Source organism: Hippoglossus hippoglossus, chromosome 21 (genome assembly GCF_009819705.1).
Source record: "Hippoglossus hippoglossus isolate fHipHip1 chromosome 21, fHipHip1.pri, whole genome shotgun sequence".
NCBI classification, from domain to species: domain Eukaryota; kingdom Metazoa; phylum Chordata; class Actinopteri; order Pleuronectiformes; family Pleuronectidae; genus Hippoglossus; species Hippoglossus hippoglossus.
The window spans coordinates 5,324,570-5,351,974 of NC_047171.1; the positions used below are offsets into that span (position 1 = coordinate 5,324,570).

The 27,405-nt window shown below is 41.3% G+C and overlaps 1 protein-coding gene across 2 annotated transcripts in view; it reads left to right on the forward strand.

The window, feature by feature from the left end:
• Window positions 1–279: 279 nt before the first annotated feature.
• The window catches only part of hdac4 (histone deacetylase 4), a 112,324-nt gene continuing 85,198 nt past the window's right edge, over window positions 280–27,405 (forward strand). Inside the window, exons 1-2 of one of the 2 annotated variants that reach the window (XM_034573599.1) lie at window positions 280–459; window positions 12,780–13,044. In XM_034573599.1, coding sequence (XP_034429490.1) covers window positions 13,023–13,044 — 22 coding nt within the window. In that variant the 5' untranslated portion in view covers window positions 280–459; window positions 12,780–13,022. The remainder of the gene's footprint in view (window positions 460–12,779; window positions 13,045–27,405) is intronic. The other variant, XM_034573601.1, reaches the window with a different exon arrangement.

A 27,405-nucleotide genomic window follows, 5' to 3' on the forward strand; every position in this document is an offset into this window, starting at 1 on the left:
TAAACTATAAATACAGAAGAAGAAGAATAATAACAGAAGAGCTGATATTCAGTGGAAGTGAAATGTTGAACAGCAGTGAGTTTGTACGTTTCTCCATCATATCTGATAGAACACTGACATTAGAGGAAGATTCTCACCTGTCTACTTAGATGATTATGGGTTACACACACACACACACACACACACACGCACGCTGACACCACTGGGTCTCCCCCTCAGCTGTCAGTCATCCCGCCCCGCAGGCCCTCGCAGACCCCGCCCCCCACGGAAACACAGGCGGTTGTGGGACACGTGATTTATTCAGTATGGCGGAGCTGCTGCTGGCTCAATGATTTTTTTTTTTTTTTTTTTTAAACTCCACCGACGGGTCCTGAAACAAACCCTGAGCCCGCGGATGCTCCTGGAGACTCGGGGGGAGACAAGCAGCCGCGCGCCCCCAAAAGGTGGAGCTCGCTCCAGGTAGTGTTACTTTCTCTTTTCCTCAGACACACACACCTCGTCACCTGGAGACACACACACACACACACACACAGAGCAGCGAGTCGCACAGACACACGCTCGTAGTTTGGTTTGTGCTCGTGTCCCAAGTCGGACGGACTTTCTCCGTGTGTCGCGTCCCCCCCTCAGCGCGAGGGAAGTGGACGCGTTGCGCAACGTGCGGACGCTGTTTGTTCAGCACGAGGAAAGAAAACGAGTTTTTAATGTTGTTTAAAAGTCTTCAACGTCACCGCGAGCGCAACAGTTTGGACCTGAGGGAAACAGGCTGTCACGTCACGGACGTTTTTCCTCTTTCTGACTTTTCACTTTCCCGTCATCACAAGTTGCTCCGTGGCCCCGGCGCCATTCTGTGTCATGCCGCTCAGCTGCTGGGAACTTGTGTTCTGGTGCGGTGGTGAGGTTTGTCCCCCAGTCCCACTGGTTTGTTTACCAATAAACCGCGTCACACGTTCAGAGGAGCGTCCTCTACCCGGTTTACACACAGAGTGCACCCCCCAGCCCCTTAACTAACCTTAACTATCCAGACTTAATGCCTAACCCTTAACTAATCTTAACTATCCAGACTTAATGCCTAACCCTTAACTAATCGTAACTATCCAAACTTAATGCCTAACCCTTAACTAACCTTTACCAGCCAGAATAAATGCCTATCCCTTAACTAACCTTAACCGGTTAGACTTAATGTCTAACCTTAACCGTCCAGACTGAACACCTCACCCTTACCTTAACCATCCCAGCTACATGCCTCACCCTTACCTTAACCATCCACACTACATGTCTAACCTTAACCATCCAGACTAAATGCCTAACTCTAACCTAATTCTAACCCTAACCCCCAAAACCAAGTCTTAACCCTTAAAACACAGATTAAAAGTGGGTCAGAAAGTGAGGACCGGCCAAAATGTCCTCACTCTGTAGTTTATAGGCTCACAATGGTCCTCACAAAGATATCTGTACAACTACAGACACACACACACTTGACTTTCTATAGCTATAAGGACACTGACATGACAACATGATGGTATTGGCCCTCAAATCTATAGAAAGTCAAGCGCACGCACACACACACACACACACACACACACACACACATACACACACACACACTGCTGAGACGGAGACAGAGAGGTGTGTTTGTGTGATGGAGGTTTGTGCTGAGGTGGAACCGCCGCTGCCGCAGCTTTGGGTGTAAACTTTTGTCTTCAAGAAGTGTAAACACAGGAGAGCAGCAGCAGCAGCAGCAGCAGGAGGAGGAGGAGGAGCAGGGCTGTGCCCCGGCTCTGCTCACACTCCTCTACAGCCCTCCTGCCGCAGCGGAAACTATTCCCTCAACATTACAAGCTCCTGAGGACTGTGGGTGCACGCTTGTAAAACTACCAGGCCCCACAGAAGCGAGGAGGTCACAGCAGCCCTAAAGAAACACAAAACAACACAGCTTCTCTTAAGGGATGACACATGCTGAGAGCTCAGCCCTGATTGGAGCACGTACTGTTGTTTCTGACATGTTTTCTCTTCACTGGAGCCTCCTCTTGAGCGGACAGGCACTGAACTTCAGATAATGTCTGGAGATTGTCCGGATGGGCTGTGTGTGAGAACGCAGATGTCTGAGTCAGTGGCTCCTGACATTTTCCCGATGTTATTAACAGGTCTGAACTGGGACCAATGAGGCGCGGAGATATTTTTAATAAGCACTAATGGATTACAGGGAGAATTTCTCCGACTGAGAAAACCTTTTTGTTAAACCTCTGCAGTAAATTAAAGTTAACAGCCTCACATTTGATGTTTGTGTGTGTGTGTGTGTGTGTGTGTGTGTGTGTGTGTGTGTGTGTGTGTGTGTGTGTGTGTGTGTGTGTGTGTGTGTGTGTGTGTGTGTGTGTGTGTGTACATTTGTGGGGCTAGAGTGCTTACTAATTATATCTTGTGGGATTTTGATGCACAAACATAATAGAAAACAGTAGATGGATGCCTGTGATGTCTAAAGCCAGTTTCACACATACAAGTAGAAAAACATTTTCGAGACTCCTTAAATTAAATACTTGTCTGTGTTGTTTGACTTCATAGTCCAACAGACTCGTACTTTGTCTTTGTTCAAAAAATTCCCATTAATTGTAAGGTTTTACGATCGTACTTTTATGGCAGAGCGATTGACAATCATTTGTAATGTTACTGCGGTAACTGTAATGTAATGATATTTCTACCGATTAGCTGTTTCATTCCATTTTTTAAGTAATCAATATGTAGTAATCTGATTACTTTTAGCCCTAGGACTTTAATTGTTATAGAGTTTGAAGAGAATTGTTTCCTTTCCCTGCTCTGCAGCGTTTAAGTGTCGCACACAGTTAAACCAGTGCTGCTTCCATTATCTTTTACCACTTTATAGTGTCTTACTAATAAAATTATTTTACTCCTCGTTTTACTTTCAGACCTCCATCTACCATTAGTGATTAATTCAGCTTCAGATAAATTATAAAGCTTAAATCTGTAACTTTTTTAATATAGTTCCATAACTTTGGATGGCATAAACTTTGACATTGACATTGTTATAAAGAAATGTTGAGCAGCTTCCCACAGTAATGACACTGGATAACACCACAGATGTCAAGTCGAACTATGGTTAATGTGTTGGCTTTAACATATCCACCTCTGTCGCAATCGGTGGCACATGAAATGCGATTTCTTTTTAAGAGCATCATGATGTCAGACATAATTTGAAAGTTACTGAAAGCAAAATGTTATTATCTGGAATTGTTTCTCTTGTTTGACAGCACAGATCATTTGTTATATCACAAACACTGGAATCAATTACTAAAGACTGAATTCAGATTGAGCCTAACTGCTGTTATAAATCAGTGAGCAACGTTTTAAAGCCTCCCTTTCCTGAGTGTTTGACACACTGATGAGAGATTTTATGTTCATTACTTGAGCTGTGGGCAACTGTGGAGAATCACATCAAGATATCTTCTGTTGAACTATCATGTCTTAATTAATAAATGTTCTCCCCGCAAAATAAAAATGTAATCTATAACAAATTTGGTAGAACGCACCTCCCAACCATGTAATTTTGAAAAGTTAAGTACACGTTAACTTATTAACACGGATATAATTGTTATTGGTTCTACACATTAACTTATTAACATGGATATAATTGTTATTGGTTCGAACACACTTGTACACTTGTAGCATAGGTCAGATGTTTAGTGTCAATATAACTTTTACACCCGAGAGATAAACTGTTATTTAGAAAGTCTTGCCCTTAGTAAGAGCACAGTTTAAACTTTTATGTCTTTTTATAATAAGTTTTGACACTAGTTCTTCAGGACAACCTCAAGAGAACTTCACTACTCATACCATTACGTGTTTATGTGAGTCTTGAATCTTAATAAGGATTTGCTGACATGTCCTTTATCTTCATATTATTTTTTTTCTCCTTCATTTTGTAATCAAACCGATGCTTCCTGAATCCAGTCCAGCCCATTAAACTGCTGAACTCATTGGCCAACTTGCATATCACTATCTTACCAAAGTTTGGGAGCACTTAATTTTTGTTCTTTACTTGTCCCAAAGTGAGCCTCTTGTAATCTCATTAATAAGCTCATTTAGCTCAGTCCCATTGTGCTTTGTCAGGGCTCGGGCCCTGACTTTCCAACTTCCTCCCATCATTCAGCACCAGCTGGCACTGGGAAAGCTTGCTTGTTTGTGGACATTTTGTGGATGTTGTCACGCTAATGGATACTAATGGGGTTTATTAATGCCACTGTTGTGCTCGGGGACAAATAAGGTGACAGGACCCAGTAATGCACAGACACGTTCACCCAGCGGGAATTTGTAAACTGCTTGGCAGGGTCTTCCCTTCAGCCCAGAGCCATCCAGCGTATTATTGTGTCCTTGTCCTCATCCTCTGTTCATTTATTTGTCTGTGTCCCCATTACACGCAATGCTTGATAAGCCGCTAATGCAGATTGAATGAAACTTTGTAGTTTGAGTATCTGTCGTTTCACCACAGCCTTTTTGCAAATAGTTATTTTTATCCTCATTCATCTTTAAAAAAATCTGTTGACATGGACCAATGCCAGTTTGAATTTTATTTTTTAAATGTTTGGAAATTAATTAGCATAAATCGACAATCACTGCAATTACTTAGCTTTTTCTCATTAGGCTTACCGCTGTGCAATTTGGATATTGGCCACGGGGCCAGAGAAGCAGTAAAAGTAGATAAGAGGAAGATTCAGAGAAGTAAAAAGGGACACAGAGTTTTTAATGGGCAACTATACTGAAGCTCTCAGCCTCGACTGATGTGATTTTAGGCTTGATGAATCCTTGTGTTGATCCTTGTGGTCGCCCAATGAGTTCATGGCTGCGAATCAATATCCCCGATTCAGCCCTGTATGCCCTGACGTGCCTCACAACTTCAATAATAAACCCGTTTTAGCTCCTTTTGTGCCTCGCTGGGACCTTGTCCTGACTTTGAACCCATCATGCCTCCCCAAACTCAGAGACTAGAAAGTGGTAGGCTGTACGGGAAAGCATACTTGTTTGTGTTGTGTTGTTGTGGATGTTATGCTAATGGTTACTAATTAAATCTATTAATGGCACTGCAGTGCTGGGCACCAGCACGGAGATATGAGCCTGCCGTGCATGGACACACTCAGTCAGTCCTCATCACTGATTATATCACAAATACCACATCAAAGATTGGATCCTAAAGCTGCTTTGGTTTGGCTGTTGTCTTTTTTCCCAGGTTGCAAAGGCAACAGTCTTACAACTTCTGAAACTCTATATAATGACCTTGCTCTCAAACCTCAGTATTCTTGTTCCTGACTTCCAAGGAGCTGTCATCGCAGACCAGCTTGAAAGAGGAAGAGATAAGGCAACAATCATAAATCCATTTATATATCTCTCAGACAAATTTTCCCATTAGGACTTGACATGGCAGTTGCCATTGTTGCTAATTTATCTAGTCATACGACTATTATGTGGCAGATTTGATTCCCTCAACTGTTCACAGCACTGGATACAAAGCCATGTGGCTAAAGCTACTGCAACATATAATTGTAGAGGAAATTAACATGTATTTTATCATCCCTGTGAGAGGAACTAAGTGGTCTAGGTCAAAGTTGAAAGAATTTGAACTCTGGTTCAGAATTTTTCTTGAGCAGTTCAGTGTGAAGTCATAGTGTTACTTCAAGTCGGGCGTCAGTGCCTCCTCCGTAAAAAAGTGGGTTTGCTCAGGTCTGATGTCATGTGAAAGCAACTTCACACATTGGCTTGCCCTGTAGTAGTCCTGTGTAGCAAGGCTCCAGACCAACCTTTTACATTGGTTGCACTGGTGCGCCTAACTTTTTCATTTACGTGCAACAGCATATAACCCCAACCCCAAATTTGTCTTTGCATCGATTCTAAAGAACTGGGTATCTGCACTGATTTCCCAAATTGATTCAATAATGATTAACAAGGTCTTGATTCGATTTAGTATCGATGCAGTTCAGGATATTTCATTTTACTATACTATTTTAAAAACAGTAGGCAGCAAGTTCAAGCGGGGGAGAACACTACCTGACATAGGAGCCCCATTTCTCATTTAGAAAACAACTTTTAACTTTAGAAAAGTACTTTCTTTCTCAGTGCAGCATAGAACATTGCTTATGGGTAAGATGGATGATTAACAAAGTAGATGGCTGATGCTGAGAGAAAGCTGGAACAATATATGAGTCAAAGAGTGAGAGTCAACTGAAAGAATAATAAAGAAAAGGAAGTTGAATGGGCTTCTGTTATCAACAGGACTCTGCACTGTGGAAATATGCAACTTCCTACTTTTTACTTGACTCAGTAGCTGGTCTTTTGTTGGCAGTATGAAAACATGATTGCTCATTAAAGCTAGGAAGAGCAGGCTACACTTTGAAAATATGCCACCGATACATCCCACTCTTTCACATCGGCCCTCTTATCAAAGCTACCCCCATATGAACGTGTCAAATCTTCAAATATGGAATTGGAGTGGCTCGCAGATACGTGGCCTCCTCATACTAGATTTATAGGAGACTAAATATCTAGACTATTCAGCAACAACTACAGCTACGTACGCAACAAAATATTCAGATTTATAAAACCTGATGTCAATTTTCCCTTTATAACTCACAGTCCACCTCAAAGTCCACCTCAAAGTCCGCCCTCTACACGCCCACATTCAACCATAATCAGTCAATGCAAAGCACCTCCATGTATACAAAATGAACCTGCTGACCAATAGGTTTCTATGGTGAATCGTGACATCAAGCGATGAGAAGAAGAAGAGCAACTCTCTGACACTGCCATCGAGCTGTTTGTGAGTGAGGTGGAGGTGAATGAAAGACAGATTGTTTACCCGACATTAGATGAAGCCAAGAGGCGTCAATTGCACAACGCTAAGGGGTTTGAAGCTCAAATCTCCCCACATCACATTTATGTTGCAACATAATAACTCGGTCCAAGTGCTTCATTATGGTGTGCCATGATATCCGATGCCACACAGTTTAATCCCCATTCCCACATCTCTCTGCAAGTTTCACAGGAATGCTCACTCACACATTCAAAGGAAACATGGCACTCTCCAATATTTCTATGCATAGCCCACAAATGCACTCTTGCGTTTAGGCAATCTGGATTCGAAGAAGCCACGGACGTCAGTCTTAGTTGAGCTCTAAGTTTATTTCCATGACATTCAGGCATGAGATAAACAAAACTGTACTGAGCCATTCAACAGAAGAAGTAGGAAGTTATTGGTATCAGGAGGACATTGTAGTTTTCATGCTGAGGTGTGTGCGGAAGGTCGCGCATGAATTGAATGCTGTGGCTTTGCTATATCATGACCCTGCGTGCACGTAGGTGATACATTTCGGAATGACCGTAACCTTTACACATGACGTGCAGGAAGTGGGTTTCCATGCATGTTGTTTGTGTGTCCTTCAAGCCTTCTCAATTGTGTACTTCTACAGTGCTTCACTAAGAAGTGTGTTGCAGTGTTGGAAAATAAATACTGTTTGGAAGTGACTAAACATAATATTTTCACATTTTGATATATAAGCCTGGTTATACTATCATTTAGAAACGACATATTCAGCTTTAAGTGTTCAGTGATGATTTATACCAAAGATTCAAAATGCTAAATGCATTAAAATGTACCTTGAGTGACTCATTCTGAAGAATTTGTACAGAATATCTTTGTCTTGATTTACTTTTGTGCACAACTCAACAGGTCTCAAGCAATGTTTTTCATGCCCGTCCTCTCGTCGTCATGTTAAAAGCTTACTCCATCTGCATTTGACTATGAAATATTCAGTTCACTCAGTCAGAGAAAGGTTTTATTTACATAAAAATACAGCTCAGCAGAACAATTACTGTTTCGCGTCTCGGCTCTGACATCATCACTCCCTGCGGAGAGCTACAGAGGGGGAGCTACGGGGGATTAGGGAGTGATGGTGGCAGATATATCGTCTCCCCAGAGAACACAGTCACAGCCTACAGGTGGAGGCTGATTAAAGCTCAGCAGGCAGCAGCAGCTGCTGTAGCTGTGGACATTCACTTGCATAACAATGCACCAGTGGCAGAGTGGTGCATGTTATGTATATTCGTAGCAGGGCAACTTTAATTGACTGCCTCAACTGTTTTGTAGGCACAGCTGTCGTGAAAATATTAATTCCACATTGGCATAGCTGTGAAATCTGCACGGTTTTAAATTTGTTCACCTGTTCAAGTAAGCGGACGTCTGTAGGAAATACTTTAAACCCCTGCATGATTTATGAGCAGGTGGATCGTACGGATCTACTGCAGATTTAAAAACACATCTGTCTATACAGAGACTCTGTGTCAAATGCTCAAGGCACTTTGTCAAAAATTAAGGATGAGAAGTGATGACGCACATGAGTTGAAGTATGACCACCATCTAACCTATGTGAATATGTCTGGATCTTCTGCTCAGTATTCAGTATTATTTTCTCACAGCACATGTCATTGCATACTGTAAATGGAGGGGCACTCAGAGAGAGAAAAGACCTCAGCCAAGGCCAGTGTCAAATAATAAACAGTTGGGTAAGGTTTGAGAAATGTGAAGCACTCAGGAAGGTAAATAGCATCTAAAAAGCCTTTTTATATAACTTGACTAAACAGTCACTGTGACAATTCGAACCATGATGTTCAATGTGGACATTAAACATCATTTGTTTGCATTTGTTGCTCTGCATTTTCCTGCTGTCTTCTCACATGGCCATTTTACTTTGGGGGTGGAAAAGTTCTGAAACATGTCCAGAGAAACTGACTCATACATTTGCATTTTCATATACAGCACCTTTCATAACATTTTAAGAAAAAAATCTGGACTTGAGTGCATGCCTGAAAGTTGCATCCCAAAACTGAAGAGTGCCAGGGACACAGCCCTTCACCATGTTTGGTGCAAATTACCTTTTTTGTCTAATCCTACAGACACAGGTGAAAACAATACTTGGTGGAGGTACTGACTGATATCTTATTATCACAGAAAAGAGGAATATTTATGTCCTATCCATTATGAGTGTGGTTTTTGGCTGCTACCTGGTCATACTCTATATACAACTGACCCCAGCCTGTCATAGCTGTGTAGCAACAGGAAAAATGATCCCTCTGTGCCACTTGATGCTCCTCGTCTTTTCATCCTGTCCCTGTTCAGCCAACTAATGTGCTGGCTTGCCGTCATAGCTGGTCTGGTTCCCTTGCAAACAAGCCACAGAGAGGATTGTGTTACTTCAGGTAATTTTGTGCCAGACACTTTCACATGTGTCACATTGACGTCACGTAAACAGATCGTGCATCTTCCCTGAAGAAATATATCACACACTTTTTACATCATCACAATCTCATTTGAGATCTTTCTTTACAACTTTGAAATGTACTTTTGAGAATATTTAGTCTCAAACCAGAATGTGTCATCATTGTCTTTAAATCCCATGTTGTCAGCTCTGAATGACAACTGGTGTAATCCTATGATAGAGATATGTGATATAATTTGGTTATCTAGAAGGCAATCATGTTATTTTGTCCCTGTTGGGAGTGTAATTCTCATCAAATGTTATTGGGTATTATTCATCTTGATCAGTCCAGATATAAAATCATCAGATAACCCTCAGTCTCCTTCTTTTAAAGGAGGATGGGTTGAACCCAGTCAGACCCTTAATGACTATTATTACAGTCTGTCCTTGTTTTGCAGTGAGATCTAATGCCTTTCCTTTGGGGTTTCCATGTTCCTAGATGAATGTTTTTTTTCTTTTTTCTATGTTAATACCTCGACTATTTTAGCCAATAACAAAGAAAAAATCTGGAACATGTCAATCAGTCGAATAGTAGTGGTGCCACTAATCCCACTCGCCATCTGAATAATTCATAGTCAATTAGGGCCGAGAGGATGAAGCCGTCTTCATGGAGTAAGTGCATTTTCAATGATTCATTTCATGAGCTATGCAAGGGGTCTCTTAATTGTTGTTTACTGCTCACTATCCGACCACATGTTATTTTTATGCCATCGTGATTACTCCCGGCAGCGCTCAGAGTGCTTGGGAAATGAAGTCCATTAAGGGGTCCTGAGAGCTGTTTTTCCTGTCAAGTGCCACGCAACGTTTCCAGATTCAAACCTCGCTGCACGGGAACAATAAATCTTATCCAATCTCGAGTGTCAGTCTGTGGAAATGAGACACGCTAAGAGACGCAGGTGGTTCTGTTTTATGGTTCTACAATGCAGCAGAAATACCTGTAGTGTTGTACATGGATTCCTTTTTAATAGGATCCCTGGAGGACAGTTTAGATTTTAGAGAAGAAGAAATCATGGATGAGACGTTAAGAGCTGACAGCAGACCAGTGCCAAGAAGTGATAGCGTCAGAAAAGGAGTAGTTTTGTCTTCTCTTTGAACTGCACTAGTTTTTTTTTTGTGGCAGAGTGAGTGAGAGGACTCTCGTGCCTGAGGTCACTGCTGACACAGGATGACGAGCTGTAAAAGCATCCTCTGAATTCTTGTGTGACAGACGACTACTTTGACAAGAATAGAGAATAGCGTCACTACTCTCTGGCCTTTTTTTTCTGGCACCTCATTCCTAAGCAAATCCCATCAACCCCCCCCACACAGATAATCCCTCCTGTCCGTCAAAGTATCATCTGATGATTTAACACTCGCTCACGTCAGACATTCACGCAGGAATCTAAACGTCGCCTCTGGTTATTTTGCCTCTGGCCTGAAGGATGCTGTCAGCTTCTGCACTAGACTTCAAACAGGTTATAAGAGATGCTCAGGAATTACATTGCCCACAACAACACACTGATGCTTGCGACATTTTTTTGGAGCTTTCTAAACTATTAAATATCTGATTATACCTCCAATATAATGCCTCATATTTCTGCACATTCCAAACCAATTATTAAGCTGGGCCACCATTTAAATTTGTCACTCACTTAAGGGACTGTTTTTCCTCCACAATAATTCCTGATAAGTGAAGTAAGACCTCGCAGAATCCTGGCGGTGATGCATTTCCATGAGGTTTTATTTGGCCATGCAGAGCTTGCACCCTCTTTCCACTGAACTCATTCATTTGACGGTAATTCAGTTCAACAGCTTTAAAGTAACGGTGACAGCAAGAGACTGTGTGTGTGTGTGTGTGTGTGTGTGTGTGTGTGTGTGTGTGTGTGTGTGTGTGTGTGTGTGTGTGTGTGTGTGTGTGTGTGTGTGTGTGTGTGTGTTAGAGTTGGAGTTGGAGTTGGAGAGGAGGAGACCACTTTATTGCAGCTTCTGTGGTATTTCTAGTGAGTGATTGCAGCTCTCATTGTCACTTGTGTGCATTCAGCTATGTTGACACCTGTTAGACGGGACGGAGGTTAAGTTTTAGTTAGTGCAGGTTAGGGTTGAATCGTCACTCTTCCCTGTATGTGTGTGTGTTTATGTTAACATTGCACATTAGACAGCATGAGGAGTTTGCTTCCTCTTCCTCCTCTGCTATTGACGCAGGTATATCTAAGCCCTCAGGAGGCCTCTGCTTTCATTTCATTGTAGGTTCTACTCCAGGAGAGAACATTTTATTAAGACATTGACTTTCCACAGCTGACCATACTTGATGTGAAAGTAAAAACACAGTAATGTCAGAAGTAGCTGGAACTGTTGCAAAGTCACTGTCTATTAATTGTGTTTATTAAAAGTGATTTTTAAAAAAAATGGTATATTTTAGGATATGTGTTTGTTAGGGTTAGGGTTTTGGACCAAATTCAAAAGCTTATGTCAGATGGGTGTGGTAACACTACTGACGGTGAGTTGCGGATGATTTCAGTAAACACAAATGGTTCAAATGAAACCATAATCCTTTGATAACAACCAGATGTGATACAACTTTTACTTGGAGGAAGCCAGTTGCTGTTTTTCATCACCCCCTCTTTACTCTTGTCCAAAATAAACCAAATGATTTTTATTAATAACGACTTTGATACTTTTTATGACTTTCAACATGTTTTCTACACTCATAAAAGATGTCAAACGTCAAATAAGAGCGAAAACATTTATTCCCAAGGAGTTGATTTCATTTCATTTCTGCTCTATAACAACAGCAACAAGCTGGGTTTCTTTCGCTGTTGTTGTTGGCTGTGACTTCTCTCCTCCGTGGTTGCTAAGCTCACCTTGGCAGCCACAATCTGTCTCACCGGTGACCATGCATACACAACACTTACCTCACACAGCAACTTCCTGAACATCATTAAAAAGCATATTTTAGGTAAAAAGGACAAGTGTGCATATGTATTTAGGATCATAGAGAGAAAGAAAATGACCACGAAAGACAGTTTTGTGTGTGTGTGTGTGTGTGTGTGATGACCTGCAGGTCTTTGTTCTCTCCTGGCCTCCGACAGGACCACACAGAGGAGCTTTAGCTTCTGTAACTACAATAGAGAGATACAAATCTTAAGGCAGTCTTAAAGGCATCGCACCTGACTTGTGAATTTTTGGAAAACAGCTTTAGGCACTTTCACACCTACCTTGTTTGATCTGGATCATCTGACTTCAGTTAAGTTTGAACTAAAATAACTGGCTTGAAAAGTGCCTTGGACGACCATGGTCTGGACCACCGGACCAAAAGAGGTGGTCAGAATCCAGACCAAACTGACCCATGGTTTAACCATAGACCACTGTCCAGGCTCTTAGGTGTGAAAACGCCCTTTAGATTTTACAGCGTTAATAGAAACATTGTTTTCCATCTGGAATGCCCCATATGTTTGAAAATTCTGTGTTTGCATCTTATTCTCACAGCTTGACTGTTTGGTTGAAGGAATCCTGCCACAACACACCACTCAAGGTCTCCACCTGTGGCCGTGTGCCATGAAGCCCTGAGAAACAACAGCGCTGCGTTCCTCCTCGACTTGGCAGCACCAAGCGGCGGCACCAACGTGGTGGGAATCACAGGATGGCCTCTACAGCCACCGCGGTGGTGCACTGACACTGCTCACCTCCCCTCCCCTGACAGGTCTGCCTGCACCACCAGCAACCATAACAATGAGCTCTCACAGTCAACCAGGTGAGATGTCAAAAATTTTAAATACAGTATTTCACAAGAGGAAATCTTATGTCCTTGTCTGATGTTGGAATGAAAATAGTATTTTGCTTTAGGGATTAGGATCATGATGATGTCAAAGGAATTTGCACAACAAGTGTATATTGTTTGATGCAGATCAGGTTTTAAAATGACCCTGTGCTCTGTCTATTGTGTATCCCAGCGTATTCTGTACTGCACTGTTATGCTGTGTGTTTTATGAATGGAAATGGTTTGAAAACCACACTGTTACTAAACAAAGAAGCACCTTCTCTGGCTTATTTTAGCATGCAGTGGTTTTTAGTGATCTGGTAAATATAGTGTAATACTCTGATGATCAGCAGTTTCATTGTTAGTACAATATATGCGTGTGTCTTTTTGTCAGTATGGCTTAAAACCTAGTTTACATCCTTTTTTCTTTAATCACCGGGTGAGTTAGGGCGTAAAGCTTTTACCAAGTCTCTAAGCCAAAGTTACAACAAATCTTTTATTTACAAAGATAAGTAATGTTGAAAAAGTACAAGTGTAGCCTACTCTCCATTTTGATTATGTAATAATTTGATTACACTTTGGAGAACAGACCAAACCTGCTGTTTTAATTTAGCATTTTCTACGAGGGCTCTTCAATCTTCCAAGGGCTGATTGAATTTGGTGAAGTCAGTTGGCAAAACCTTTAACTCCAGCATGTTGCATTGTTTTAACAGCACTTACACAGTGGTATCTGGGAGGGGGGCACATGTTTGTCTGAGTGTATTTTTTTTTATGGTCGGTTTAATTGCTGTGCACTCGTGTCCCAAGAAATACAAAAAAATGTAAATTTACCCAAGCAGAGCAGGTTGTTTTCACTCGTGTCTGTTTGTTGGTACAAGGAGAGATTGAATACGGTGGAGTCAGTTGTCAGGCACCTGAGAGAAACAACGTCAACATGCCCACTCACTTGCTTTTCCAAAAATGTTCCCTGCTTTATTCTCACATAGACTCACTCTATTTTACTCAGGGGGTCTGGCAGGAAATGTTCACGAAAAATCTCTTGAGCAACTGGTAGTACTGACTGATATCTTACATACTCACGTACAGCCCCACCAGAAAAATATGCCAATTATCTTTCTTCCAGGATCCACCTTACTTCTCCTGATGTTTTACGTTTTCCTGTGTGTATCATCTCAGTAAAGGTACCAAGATATTTAGGCAGTTGGCTCAAGCTAACCCCCCCCCCCCCGCAACCCCCAAAAAGGACAGGCGGTTCAGATAATGGATATTTAGGCATGCATCGTAAAGTGTGATGATTTAATTTTTTTGTCAACACCAATACAGAGTCTTAACTGCTCACGAAGGATATTTCACTCGCTCGCTCTCTTTGCATGATTAAATACAAACTCTTCGTTATGCTTGACCTCAACCACTGAGAAATACCATGTGACCTGCTCAAAAAACCCTCTTTCTTTAATCACACCCAATTCTTGGGTCAGATTTGTATTTTTTTTCCTGTTTTTTCATCTGCTGACCAAAATGGACAAAAGGCCAATTGTGTCCTTCTTTACCCATCATGCTCTGGCTGTCTTGGTCGTATTTAACGCAGTGATGTCATAGCCATTGATTAGTTGTTGTGGTGCCATTGGTTCCTGTGTGGCACATTGTGGATTGCTGGCAAAATCTCCTTTTGTCTTGAGCTGTGAGTAGAGACACGGTTGAGTTGTGGCCAGGGGGGTTTGCGTCAGAGTGGATGTTTCAGGCTGTTCCGATAGCGCTGGCACAGGCCGAAGGTATCTGTCATTTTCTTTTTACTGAAATTCTTTGTTATGTAAGCTGAACCTTGGAGTGGGTCATATTTTCCTCCTTTTATTTTCCTAAATTCTGATCATTTCCATGCTTCTTCTATTCTCATTTCTCCACAATGTTTATTGTCCTCAGAGTTTCTGAAATAACTTCAATGTGGAGGAGCACAATTTCCCCTTTGTCAGTTTTGAGGAGTGCCCGTCAGGTTTGAGCTTTCACTGACAAAAATACACTTTTCAGGTAATGGAAAATTGGTCCAAACCTGAATCAACCAGGAAGGAGCCTTCACGTTTTAGTTGATGGATATTCCTAATCCCACTTTTGGGTAACATATTTAATCTGTTTTATAACCACATACCCCACACATAACCTTTCAAAACAGTAGGTGAGGGATAGTTCTGTTGAAATTCTGTATTAAGCCAAAACACTTCAGGTTCCAGACTTTTCTCCACCTTGAGAGAGCTCCGAAATTAGGAATGACGCTTTCACTTCTCAATTTCACCTCCTTAGCAGTTCATTTTACCCTCGTCGCCCTCCAGTCTGTGCAGTATGGCTGAGCCCTTTTCCATATATGACTGATCATCATTTCCTATTCTTAAACCACCGTTTCAGAGCACTGAAGGGCCCTTTGTCCGACTTGAACTTGGGTGGCAAAGGCTGGCATGTTGACATGCTACTTGGCATTTTGGAACTGGGTTTATGGCCTTGGAGCCAGAGCAAGAACACACACACACACACACACACACACACACACACACACACACACATACACATACACATACACATACATACATACACACACACAGACAAACTCTCTCATCCCAATAAGACCCTTCCCTCCCCTCTCACCACTCCTCTCATTCCCAACCTCCCCTTTCCCGGTCCAGTGGCAATAATCGGTGGCAGGTCCTGGCTGAGGGGGATCTTGCGTCAATAAATCGTCATACGGAGTGGCTCCCCTGCCTGGAACCCAAACAGAGCGAGGGGCCGCCTGCTGTTGGAGGCCTTGTAGAGTTTGTTAAACCCCTCTGAGGCTTGTAATCTGACCAAAAAAGAAAGCTAAGGCCCAGTTTCGTGGGTTTTGTCATTGCGTGTTTGGCTTAGTTGTGCTTTTACTGATCTCATCCATGATTATATAGTTATTGCTGGGTGGTAGTTGTGCTTTAAGCTGGCAGTCGGTAGAGAATTTGCTCATCTCGATCCTCAGGTTAATTCACCATACATGCAACAAATCTAAGAATCAAACCGAGGGTAGAGCTCAGTAAGGGTGATGGGCAAAAGGAGCACATTGCTTTGCAGTTTCTTTGATTATCTGGTCAGTGTGTGTGTGTGTGTGTGGAGTTGCAGATGTCTTTGTAAGTTGTAGCAGTCGAGCAGTGTTGAGGCGAAAAGTCTGGGCCACTTTGAGAATTTGGTTTTGAAGATAAATACAAGAACCGCACCTCCTCACTTTCCCTGAGTCTTATTCAGATCGCTGACTTGTGGCAGATGGCTGTGAATTATTCATGTGTCGATTTTATCCCAGAGATTACTCAGTATCAGAGCGGAGAAAATATGGAGAGGACTGACGGCCCAGTAAGTGCCTAACAAAAGATAGAAGAGTGTAAACAGCTCATGCCAGATAAGACTGTTATTATTGTTTTCTCCATTGTGATCGATGGAGCCCTGCAACGTCAATTGGTAGGATTAAAGTTTCTTCTTTTACAGCTGGTTCACTGTGTCCATGTCTACTTCCAAGCATTTTCAGACACTATTTCCTGTCAAATAGGACGTGGACCTGTTTAACTTTGGGTCAGGTTTGTCCAGGTTTTTTATCATATGAAAGTGTATTAAATTACAGAATTAAAGTAGGATTATTTAACTTCAGCAACAGCCGCCTCTATCGGTATCTGAGTGGTTAAGTGCACTGAGAGCAGCGTAGCCCAACCAGCTAATAGCTCATGTAGAGAAAACAAGGTAATCGCTCAAGTAAAAAAACAGTTTTCCCTGCGAGACATGAGAAGAGACAAACTTAAGTAAACTCTGTTGTATGGGCGTGAATGTTGAAAATGTTTTGCGGGTTCATTCGGGAATGGAACACACATTGCCGTAGTGGGGGGGGGGGGGGGGGGGGCGTAGGCAGGAGCTGGATTACAAAAACACACTTAGAAGTTACAGTTTTGCTTCATGTATTAGATTTAGAAGTAATCAAAGTCAGCTGCTGCATGATTCAGGTTCCCTGCTTCTAATATAGGATTCATTTTTAATTCTCTCTCTTGCCCTTCCTTCTCTTATGTCACTCTAATTTCCGTATCTGTCTTTTTTTCCCGCTCTGTCTCTTAGTTTTAATCAGTGGCTGTAATAAGGACTCGCAGTGGGAGCTATCAAAAGCCTGCAGTTGTGGATTAGAAGATCGAGGCTGGTCCTGGGCCAGGCCACTAGAAAGTGAAGCATAATCTTCAAAAAAGGGAGCTTAACCCCTGCAGGCCCACGCTGATTATTCCTCATTTACACAGGCCACTGTCACAAGGAAAAGGCTTTGAGTGTTAATTGATATGTTTTAGTCGGAGCGTTTCATGGAATTTGTCCAAAGACGGCGGAAGTCAACCAAGGTGAGAGGCAAAATGAAGTTGAGTCTAGGAGCTTATCCACAGGAAGTTATTAAAGAAGTTTTGTGGAGAGTGATGCTGTTCATTCGATCTGTGCTTTTTGAATTCTTGAAACTGCGGCCATGGTTGCCACTATCTATTTTGTCCATTGTCTGAAGAGCCACAGGAACACAAAAGCAGTCTCTCCTATCTGTGTTTGATGCATTTGAGTGCTGCAGAAATGTTATTGTTCTCATTTAGCCTTGGCACAGTAAAATTTTCCTCAATGGAAAGATGGATGGGGAATGAGAGTTGAAGCAGGCTAAACAGAAGGCTTCTTAGGAGAACAATGGAAGCTGCTGTGGAGAAATAAGATTACTACCTCATTATTGTCTTTCTCTGCACAGTTTTCCAGAATATTCCATTCAAGTAATCTCATTGCCAGATGAAACAAGTGCGCAATTTAGCCTTCGGAAGAATTTATTAAGCATTCAGAGCTTTCGCGTTTGCCAAAAGAGAAGCTTAGAATTGAATTATGCTGTGCACTGTTCTTTCAAATAAACAAAGATCCACCAGTCTTCTTTTTGGTTCTTTCTCGATTAATCAGATGCCGATTCTAAGGCCGATTTGGCAGTTAAATTAGGCAAAATGGTATTTGAGTACTCTCATAACTTTTTAACCTTTTGTTGCAAATTCTTTTCCTGTTTGCCAGGTCGGGCTTTCAGAAGGCATGCTAGTTAAGCATGTAGCCTCATACCTACCACAGGTACGGTAGGTTTGTGTGGAAAAACTGGTAATTACAACTCAGTAGATTTTATAGCAGGGGAAAATTCTGATTTTACAGCTCAGAATTGAGGCTTGATACAAGTATATATTTATGTTTGAGCTGACACGATATGCAGATGTGGCCAGTGACTATTGGTGGTATTGCACAGCAGTCAGAGTAACCCAGATGTCCAGTCTGTCAATGGATACAGAGATTAAGAAAATGGAAGAGCTCTAAGATTAACCCTTAAAGATTCACATCTGCTGCCAAGCTTATACTGCGAGTGCAATGCAAGAGGTCACAATGTTTATGAGACCTCTGCCCGGCAACTAACCGTGGCATTGTAAGACGAGAGAATCCCTGCACTACTGTATTTCCCATATGGCTGGGAGGTGTAATCCACTGTATGGGTTCAACAGAGGACAGCCAAGAAGTGGGAGGCGGGTCAGGTGGGTCCCTGAGGATGTAATCCTCCTGCTTCTATGAACAAAACAAAATCAAAAGTTCCCAGCAGTTACACAATCCCTGTTAGGAAGGGCTCAGTGCACCCTGGGTCTCCCAGGGCAGAATGAACTTTTCCAGGCACTAATCCGAGGATAAGCCCTGAAACAGAGGCCTTGGAACTCCGTTGTGTGTCGTGGTGTACTAAAGATGCCTGAAATGCCCCATGGAGCTGTTGTGCTCATGGTGAGTGGCATCTCCTGCAGATCTGTACTGTGTGCCGGTGCCGGTGAATGAAATTAAGGCGATACTAAGAATCCTTATGGAAACAGGTAAATAAAAAGCAGAGCCTCTATTTTAATCCAGTGGAGCTGGAAATATGAATGAAAAAAAAACAGTGAAAGAAGCTGAATAAGTCAATAGGTTGACACTTTTACATTTTATTCTGCATAGTCCACCCAAGCATTATTTAGCAGACTCTAATTTTCTCAATGAAGGATGCTGAAATCCTACCTATTCAATTTACGTTAAATTGTATTTAAATTTATTCAGCTGTAACCTGATGCGATGTATCTAAAGCTTCAGATATTTAGCAGTGATTCATTCACGGTAATTATTTGAATGCCAGGGGACTGGCTGATAACCTGATAGTTGTTGTAATGTTCACAGACCCATCGTTATAAAGACGATGCCTGTATAGATTATATTTTGAGTTGAAGTTGAATCCAGGGTTTCATGAATTTTCAGTCCTCACACTCACAGAGTCATCAGACTGGGTAAAAACTACATCACTTGGTTTCACAAACGCAAATGTCGTATGTGATTATCTGCTTATAGAGCTGAGAAGTAAGATCCGATCACAAGTGTTCACAGGAGACCCAGCAGGATGCCAGGTGTGATCAGATCCCTCAGGACGGCCCCATAATTTCAAGTGGGTGTTTGAATCAGCAGCTGCATTGGAGCACAAAAAGATACATGTATTGCAAAATCCACTCAATTCAATTAAACAACTTAAATAATCCCCAACAGGGTGATTTAAAGAGATCCCTAGTGTTAGCATGAGGGCGAGTGAGAAGGGAAGAATAGCTGACGGCTATTGAGACATTTTTGTAGCCTCTTTACTGCGCAGGCTCGGCACCTGAGCTGTGTCCATTCACGTTTTAATGCATTTTCTCAGGCAGCATGTTGTGAGTTGTAGAATTGACAGATCTTATGTGCTCTTATGTGCTAAAACCTGGACTATGAGTCCACAGCGGTGGGGTGCTGTGCCATCAATGGGTGAGACTTTAGAGTGAGGCTCTTTGTGCTCACCCATTAATTTTACAACCACCTGACTGTACCCATGTTTCCAGCAGGAGTTTTCTGGCTTTATAACGGATTTAAGCTGGGAACACCAGGGTTGCTTAAGTGAACATGTACAGATCAGCCACAGAATTAAAACCAGTGACTGGTTTTAATGATCAGTGTATTATGTTTCTCTCTTGGAGCCTTTTACAAAGTAAAGCTTTCAAACTCTTACTGTACAACTGGAGCTACTCAGCTGCCAATAGTAGACGCCTGTGGTTGGACTTGGCAGTTTGCTCGTGTGAATGTGTGTAAATTTGCAGGCCTTTAAAAGAAAGAGAAGCACACCTGCTTAGTGAACATCCCTTAAATATAAAGCAGATCCAAGAGAAGATCCCTCCTCATAGCAAGTCATTGACTTTTTACCACATTACACTAAAATGATAAAAATAGGCAATGACCCAACTTGTAAAATCCCATGTAAAAATAATATTGTAAGGCCTCGACCGTAAAGTGCACTGAGATGATGTATTTTGTGGTTTGGTGCTGTTGAATTGCCAGTCATATATTTTTAGCTTTAACATTGTCAATATTACCAATATTTGGCAACATATATGCTCCTGTATTCAATTGATAAAATTCCACTTATGAACCTCATGGTGTCTATTTTATCTTTAATCTTCTAAAATTCTATTCATAGTCCACAATAATAATAGAATATTTGGTTTCTTCAGCTGACTGGTTTGAAAATGAACACTGTCCATTAGTAACCACAATGGCTCAGCTATTTTAACCGGCTTGATAGTCATCAGCATATCATAGGAATATGTCCTCACACCTCCATCTATATCCAGTATAGGTGAAGGACTCAGGAAAGGATTACTGTACCACTATTCCCCCCCCAGCTCACATGAAGAGTTTGCAGTGGTTCACCCTGGAGCTCTGCAAAAAAAAAAACCCATCTGTGTGAGATCACCGAGTTCAGCAGCACTTGCCATCAGTCAAATTGCATGAAACCGAGGTTTTGTCGTCCTCCCACGTTTGTAATTTACCAGACTTCTCTTTTCACCCATTAGCATATAGCACGCTCATTTCTTCAGCTTTCAGGAGCAGTAGTCGAATTGATGAATGAAACATCAAGGTTATGCAGTTGGCTGTTGATTAATGAGCTGGTGCAATCAATCTACAGTAGTTGAATGAAAAATATTGCTCAGTGTGACTTGTTCATTTGGAAGCTTATCACCAAAGTTGGGTAAAAAGGTTAGTGTTTGTTTCTTTCCGTGCAGCGTGATGTGTTAGAGTTAACATGCAGTGAAAGGGTTGTAGAGACATTAGGATGCCGTGCTTTGCTAAAGAAAATTATGATTTTGTGAATATGTGAAATGACGGCCCACTGAAATCCCATTGATGTTTCGTTAATGCTAAACTATCTCCTCCGTGTCACCCTGACTGATTGCGTCTTTGTGTCGCCGTCTCTCTCAGGCTCACACGATTACACGATTTCACTGGAAGCTAACTCTCTAATGAGCGTCCGTGCAAGGACCTGCCACACAGCAAGCATTTTCACTCGCATGGAAATGCAAAGGAAGATGCTGACACACCATGCAATTAACGCAAACACTTATCCTTCTGTGGGAAGGTTTATTTGACAGGACAATGATGCACTCTCTGAGCGGTGTGTGGACGGAACAATCAGATTGTTTGTAGCAAGCACACAGGGGGGAGAAGGTGACACTTGGACACTGAGGGTTAGGGCAAGAGCTATAGAGAGAACAAGAGTTGGGAACAAAGAAATATTTAACCATTTGATTAAAAATAGAAATCATAATTATCATTGTCAGATTGTTAATACCAGGTTAGGGTTACCTGTGCACATGAAGGGGTAGCAAAGTAAAATTTTAGGCTATTTCATCCCATCACCATTTTTTCTGTCATTCTTCATTCAAACCCCTAAATAAATAGAAATATGCCATCTTCTTAGAGGATAGTTTCCTCATAACATTGCATTGCGTATTCATTATACCCTTTTTAAGTGTGGCCTTAAGTGCTATCCTGCCCCTTTTGTTGATTTCATTTCCTTTTAGGATGTAATCTTTCTATATTTCTATACTTTCTATATTTCAAGCCATCCTGACACGTCTTTCTAAATCAGTTAGTTTTAATTCTGAATTTTCTGAGCTTTATTTCACAGGGTGTTTCTTCCTGGTTATTTTACTAATTTACGTATGTTTTCTTTCCATTTGTTAATCCCCTTCTCTTAATTAATTAAATAACCTAAATTACCATGAAGGTTTTTTGTTTTATTCCACTACAGCTGCCTACTTCTAGTCCCTACCCAACAACACGCTCTTTTGTCCGCAACACCATTTCTGCTGCTAGATTCCGTAAAGCTTTTAATTCATTATCCTTTAATCCTATTATATCTACTCTTGATCCAAATGATGTGTTAAAGCAGTATAACGATCAGCTTCTTTTTTCGGCAGGAAATACAAGCAAGGATGGAAGGTCAAAAGTCTGAACTCACAAACTAGGCTTGGAAATCAATTGTTAATTAAGCAGTTAAGCAGTTAAGATTGTCTAATTTGTTGTTTGATTTTTGTTTGTTGATTTCAATAAATAACCACAAACCAAAAGTTATTTTATCCAAGGTTCTGGAGAAAGAAATCTAATATTATGCAGTAACATTGTTTTTAACAGTTTCCAGTGAGGTTTCAGAGAACTTCATAATATCATGACAACACTTCATAGAGTAGTTGTTTGATAATAGGATACAGCCATCAATACTGGGGATTGTTGTCTTCTCTTACACCACTTGGAGACGTGTGCTCTTAGCTGACTACAGTCTTAGCGCTCTCACCCTGGATAACTCTACTTCCTCAAAATTTCATTTGAGATGTGGTGTCCCTCGAGGCTCTGCTCTTGGCCCCCTTCTGTTTTCTATATAAATGCCCACTGACCATAGACCTACTACGTTTCTAGCTTCATTTAAGTCTTTTCTTTTTGTTAAACCTTTTAAAAGGGTTCACTCTGTATTTATTCATGCTAACTGTTCCCATTTATCTATTGTATTGTCCTGTGGTCATTTTCTTTTTTGTAGAGCTGTCTCATTGGAAAACATATAAAACCAAAGTTTATTATTACAGAGTCGTTTCTCTCATTTTCCACAGTCTGCATTTCAGCCCTGGCTAGCGTATTAATAGTAATGATGATATAATCTTTTTTGGCAAACTACCACAGTTTGCTAAGTAATCCGCACCAATAAAGAAAGGGGTGAAATATACTGCAGGGTAATTCAGGGTAATGCAGAATATGTTTGGTGGTGTTTGGTGCCAAATCAGAGACCAAGGGAAAGATTGTTTTTGACCTATTTATAGACACAGTTAATAGACACAAGTTGTACACCCCCTCCAGTGTTTTCCTCTCTCACAAATTTATTCACACATTCATTTAGAGAACAGAGGGCATTTTGTTGCAAGCACGGATCTAATGGGGAACCCTTCTCCTTTTGTCTGCACCAGACGCAGAGTAGCCTCATGCCAAAACACAAGTAAACAAAACCGCACCACAGTGCAAACCAAGCAGTGACATTTACTTGTGCATTTGAGGGGGTAGTTTTCTATCACAGAAAGAGTGTAATTGCATTATAGCAGGTTTTTTAAGTTGTTTTCATTTTGTGCTAATTAAAACGAAAAGTACTTCAGGGAGTTTTTGACTATTACCACCAGGGATGGCAATAAGGGACTTCCACTTCATACTTAGACTAACGCTTTAAGCTCCACTCGCACAGTGTCATCTCCAGTCTGTCCAGTAATGTGATGAGTCGGGTATTACACTGACAGAGGATCAAGGCGGGCTGTTGCATTATCCAATGAAGATAAGACCGTGTAATAATGTGGACAGTGATCTAAAAGCAGCCCTAGATTACAGAACCTGAATGATGTAATCACCCTGACCCTAGTGGACCATGTAATGTCTCTTCATGTGACGCTAATACAAAGAGTTGTTGCTGTTTTTGTTGGTGCGGAGGCATTTTTTGGAATTAGTCAGCAGGGTGGAGTCACATAAATAGCAGGATTGGTGCAACTTTGTAAATACATTTATGGTTCCCAGATGACATGTCCCTAGGACTTTGGCGGTTGCCCGAATTTTCATCTTTTGCCATCAGCAGTTTGGTGACATATATGCAAACCAATGGTTTGATTAGAATGGATATTGTATTAGGTGACTAATAGAAAAAATTCGGAGCAACCGACCCAAACCTTTGCTTTTCTCAGATACAGCCCCACTGCAAAATGTAATGAAAGTTTGTGGACTTCAGTGCAAGAGATTGATTCGTCAAAAATAATTTGCGTGTTGCGTTGGTTTGACGTATATTTAGAGAAACCTAGCTGGTCTGCAGTATGTATGGGTCCTAGGAAGTAGGTTGACGCAATGATGCAATTGGTGTCGTCATTTGTTTGAGAGTAGAAACCCACTTTACTTGAACCTACAACGTTTTAGCTCCTAGGTGGCCTGTGGAACCCGTCTGCTAATATTTTGGCCAGAGAAAGAGACAAGTTTCTATCTTCACTAGTACAGGTCAGGCTGGTCCCCGTTATTGAAGGCCCTTTTGTCATCACGACCACAATAAACAAGTGAGCCATTCTCAGTCCAGCTCCAGTGTGCTTATGCAGCATGAAAACAAGCGTGACTATTTTAATTGTAATTAGAGGAAGAAAATTGGTGTAGGGTCTGAGCCAATCTCTGTGTGTGTGTGTGTGTGTGTGTGTGTGTGTGTGTGTGTGTGTGTGTGTGTGTGTGTGTGTGTGTGTGTGTGTGTGTGTGTGTGTGTGTGTGTGTGTGTGTGTGTGTGTGTGTGTGGATATACTCCTTGTATTGTTGTCCAGGGCATGCACAGTCACAGGCCCTTTGAAATTTTTCCCTTTTATGTGAATAGTGTAACTGTCATGACTGACACTTCATGAAATGGTTCTTTAGAATCTAGCAGTAAAAGTCTCTAGTTGTAGCGTGTTTAGTCATACTGTTAATCATTAGTTAGCCTGTGAATGTTCCAGAGGGGTTTATTCTACCTTTATTCAGTCGCTGCTTCATTAGTATGACTCACATCCTGACATTTCATTGCCTGTGTGTCATCTTACTGTCATCACAGCCACTTAAAACCTGCAGCAAGCTCAGCTGCTCAGTGAGGCTTTCGACTACACCAATGTTTCATAAAGCCTGGATGTGAAGATTCTATAAAACACTGGGTAAAACCAATTAGATTGCTTTTCTCGAAGAGTTATACTACAATTTCTTTCCTCCAGAAGTGTTACCCAGAAGTAGGTTTTTTAATTGGTCGAATTAAACCACCCGGACAGAAGTAGGCTGCAGTTGGTAAGATCACACCTTTTAGACCTGGCACTACTGTTTGTGTTGTGCTATAATCAATTCAAATTTTCTCATGGCATGACATGCACAGCATGCAGCAGTAACAGTCACTGCACGTCAACCAATGTAGCTGATAATTAAAGCTTGGTAATGGATAGGTAAATAATAAGATCAAAATATTTAAGGCGTATCAAAATGCACCATTGCCAGTTTATTGGTGGAAAAAAATGTTTGTCTCTTAATTAATTATGGGTTTGTTTTGGGCGTAACATGCCATCTCTTTTTCTTTTCAAAAGCCAGGTGCACTTGCACCTTAGTGGATTGTTATTCTAACGGCAGACTTGCCAGGTAGTGAAAGGAAACAGATCTTCTCATGGCCAAAATTAAAGAAAGTGAGCAGACTATCTGTGTCTGTGGCAGTGCATGCATTGTGTATCTGCATATGTGCCATTGACTTAAGACCAGGTTTTTGTTGCGTTTTGCTGTCTCAAGATAACAATGCACCAACTCTGACCAACACAGCCATTTGGAGCTCAGACGGAATACATTTGTTATACAAATAATGTCAGGAAAGTGACAATTTTGCTGTTCTGAAACTAGTAAAGACAGTTGGATCGCGCACTCTACCCCTTTGCTCCACATTTACCATAGAGCTGTAAGAGTCTACTACCATGCTAAGTTACACTGGTGCTTTGGTGCTTAATTCTAACACCAGCCTGCTAACATACTCACAGTGATATTTGATCGTAAACCTAACGATAACTAAAGTTAATCTGCTGATGGGACTAGATGAAAAGTTTGGAGACCACCACAGGTTTTACAAGCCATCAAGGGGACATGAATGCATGTTCTGAATTTTCTGGGAATCCATCCAGTAGCTGTCGAGACACTTCACTCAAAACCACAAATGTCAACCTCATTGAAGCATTTGATGTCAGAGGATAACACGAGTGATTATCACCAAAATCTCAAGACAATCATCCAACATTTGGTATGATATTTTCGTGACATTGCCCTTTCTACAGTCCTGTTGCTAACATAGCTATAAACCTACGTAGCCGGCGAGCTAAAGCACATACATGCTTACATGTCAGGAAGGTATCTACATATGGTAATAGTGGTTCTGTCACTAGCTTTTTTGAAATCATAGCTTTTCTTGCTTCAAGGTTCTTATATCAACAAGGAGTGATAATTGAATGCTATGGATGCGTCCGCACGTTGTCCTCTGTTGTGTATTCAGAAATAATCATATACTATATATAATCAAATCAGTATTTGAAACCCAACACTGAAATACCTTTCAAAGTAAATTGTGTTTCCAAAGGATGACATGTTCTCCCCTTTACCACAGACAGAGCCTGAGCTTATTCAACCCCACCCCCCTCCTCCACATCCCTACATTTCCTTCAGCCAAACGATTTACGTCTAATTACCGGTTATAAGCTCTGCACTTCCTCTGAAAGGCTCCATATTAGAAACCAAATCTTATAATTAACCCATCTTCTCACATGAAAGTAATGGTTGTGCTCTGCCTTGTCAGAGGCCTCTGTTGACAGTCTGTCATCTCAGCCCAGCCCTCCCAAAGCACCACCTCCCCAAATATCAGCAGTTTGAAGAACGATGAGCTGGTTAATGGACCCGTGTAGCGGAGTGAGGAGATTGACCTTGAAGCTTTTTTATAGCTAATTTGTCTAAGCAGAGAAAACAACCTCCAAATTGGACAGGAAGGGATCAAGTGTGATCTGGATGTCATACCATACACAACTGAATCCATCAGCTATGAATTATCAAAGTCCATTCATAATTTTACATTCAATTTACGTGTTTACACAATTTCATTGACTAATAGCTCCATTAGTAATCTGTCAGGCAGCAACATGTTTTTCATTTTCCATTTCATAACTTGCCTAACACCTAATGTGGTATGTTACTGAGCAGTTTAAATTGATAACAAGATGTCACTACATAGTAAATCTATAATAATACACTAATTTATTTTACAAACATTTTAATTAGTTTGAAATAAGTAAAAGATTTTCTACAACATATGTCATGTGTTTGGCAAAATTAACTACATTAAAATTAAATTCACAAAACATTACAGATAAAATGCTCCAATGTTTACCCTGTATGCTGGTGTGCGTG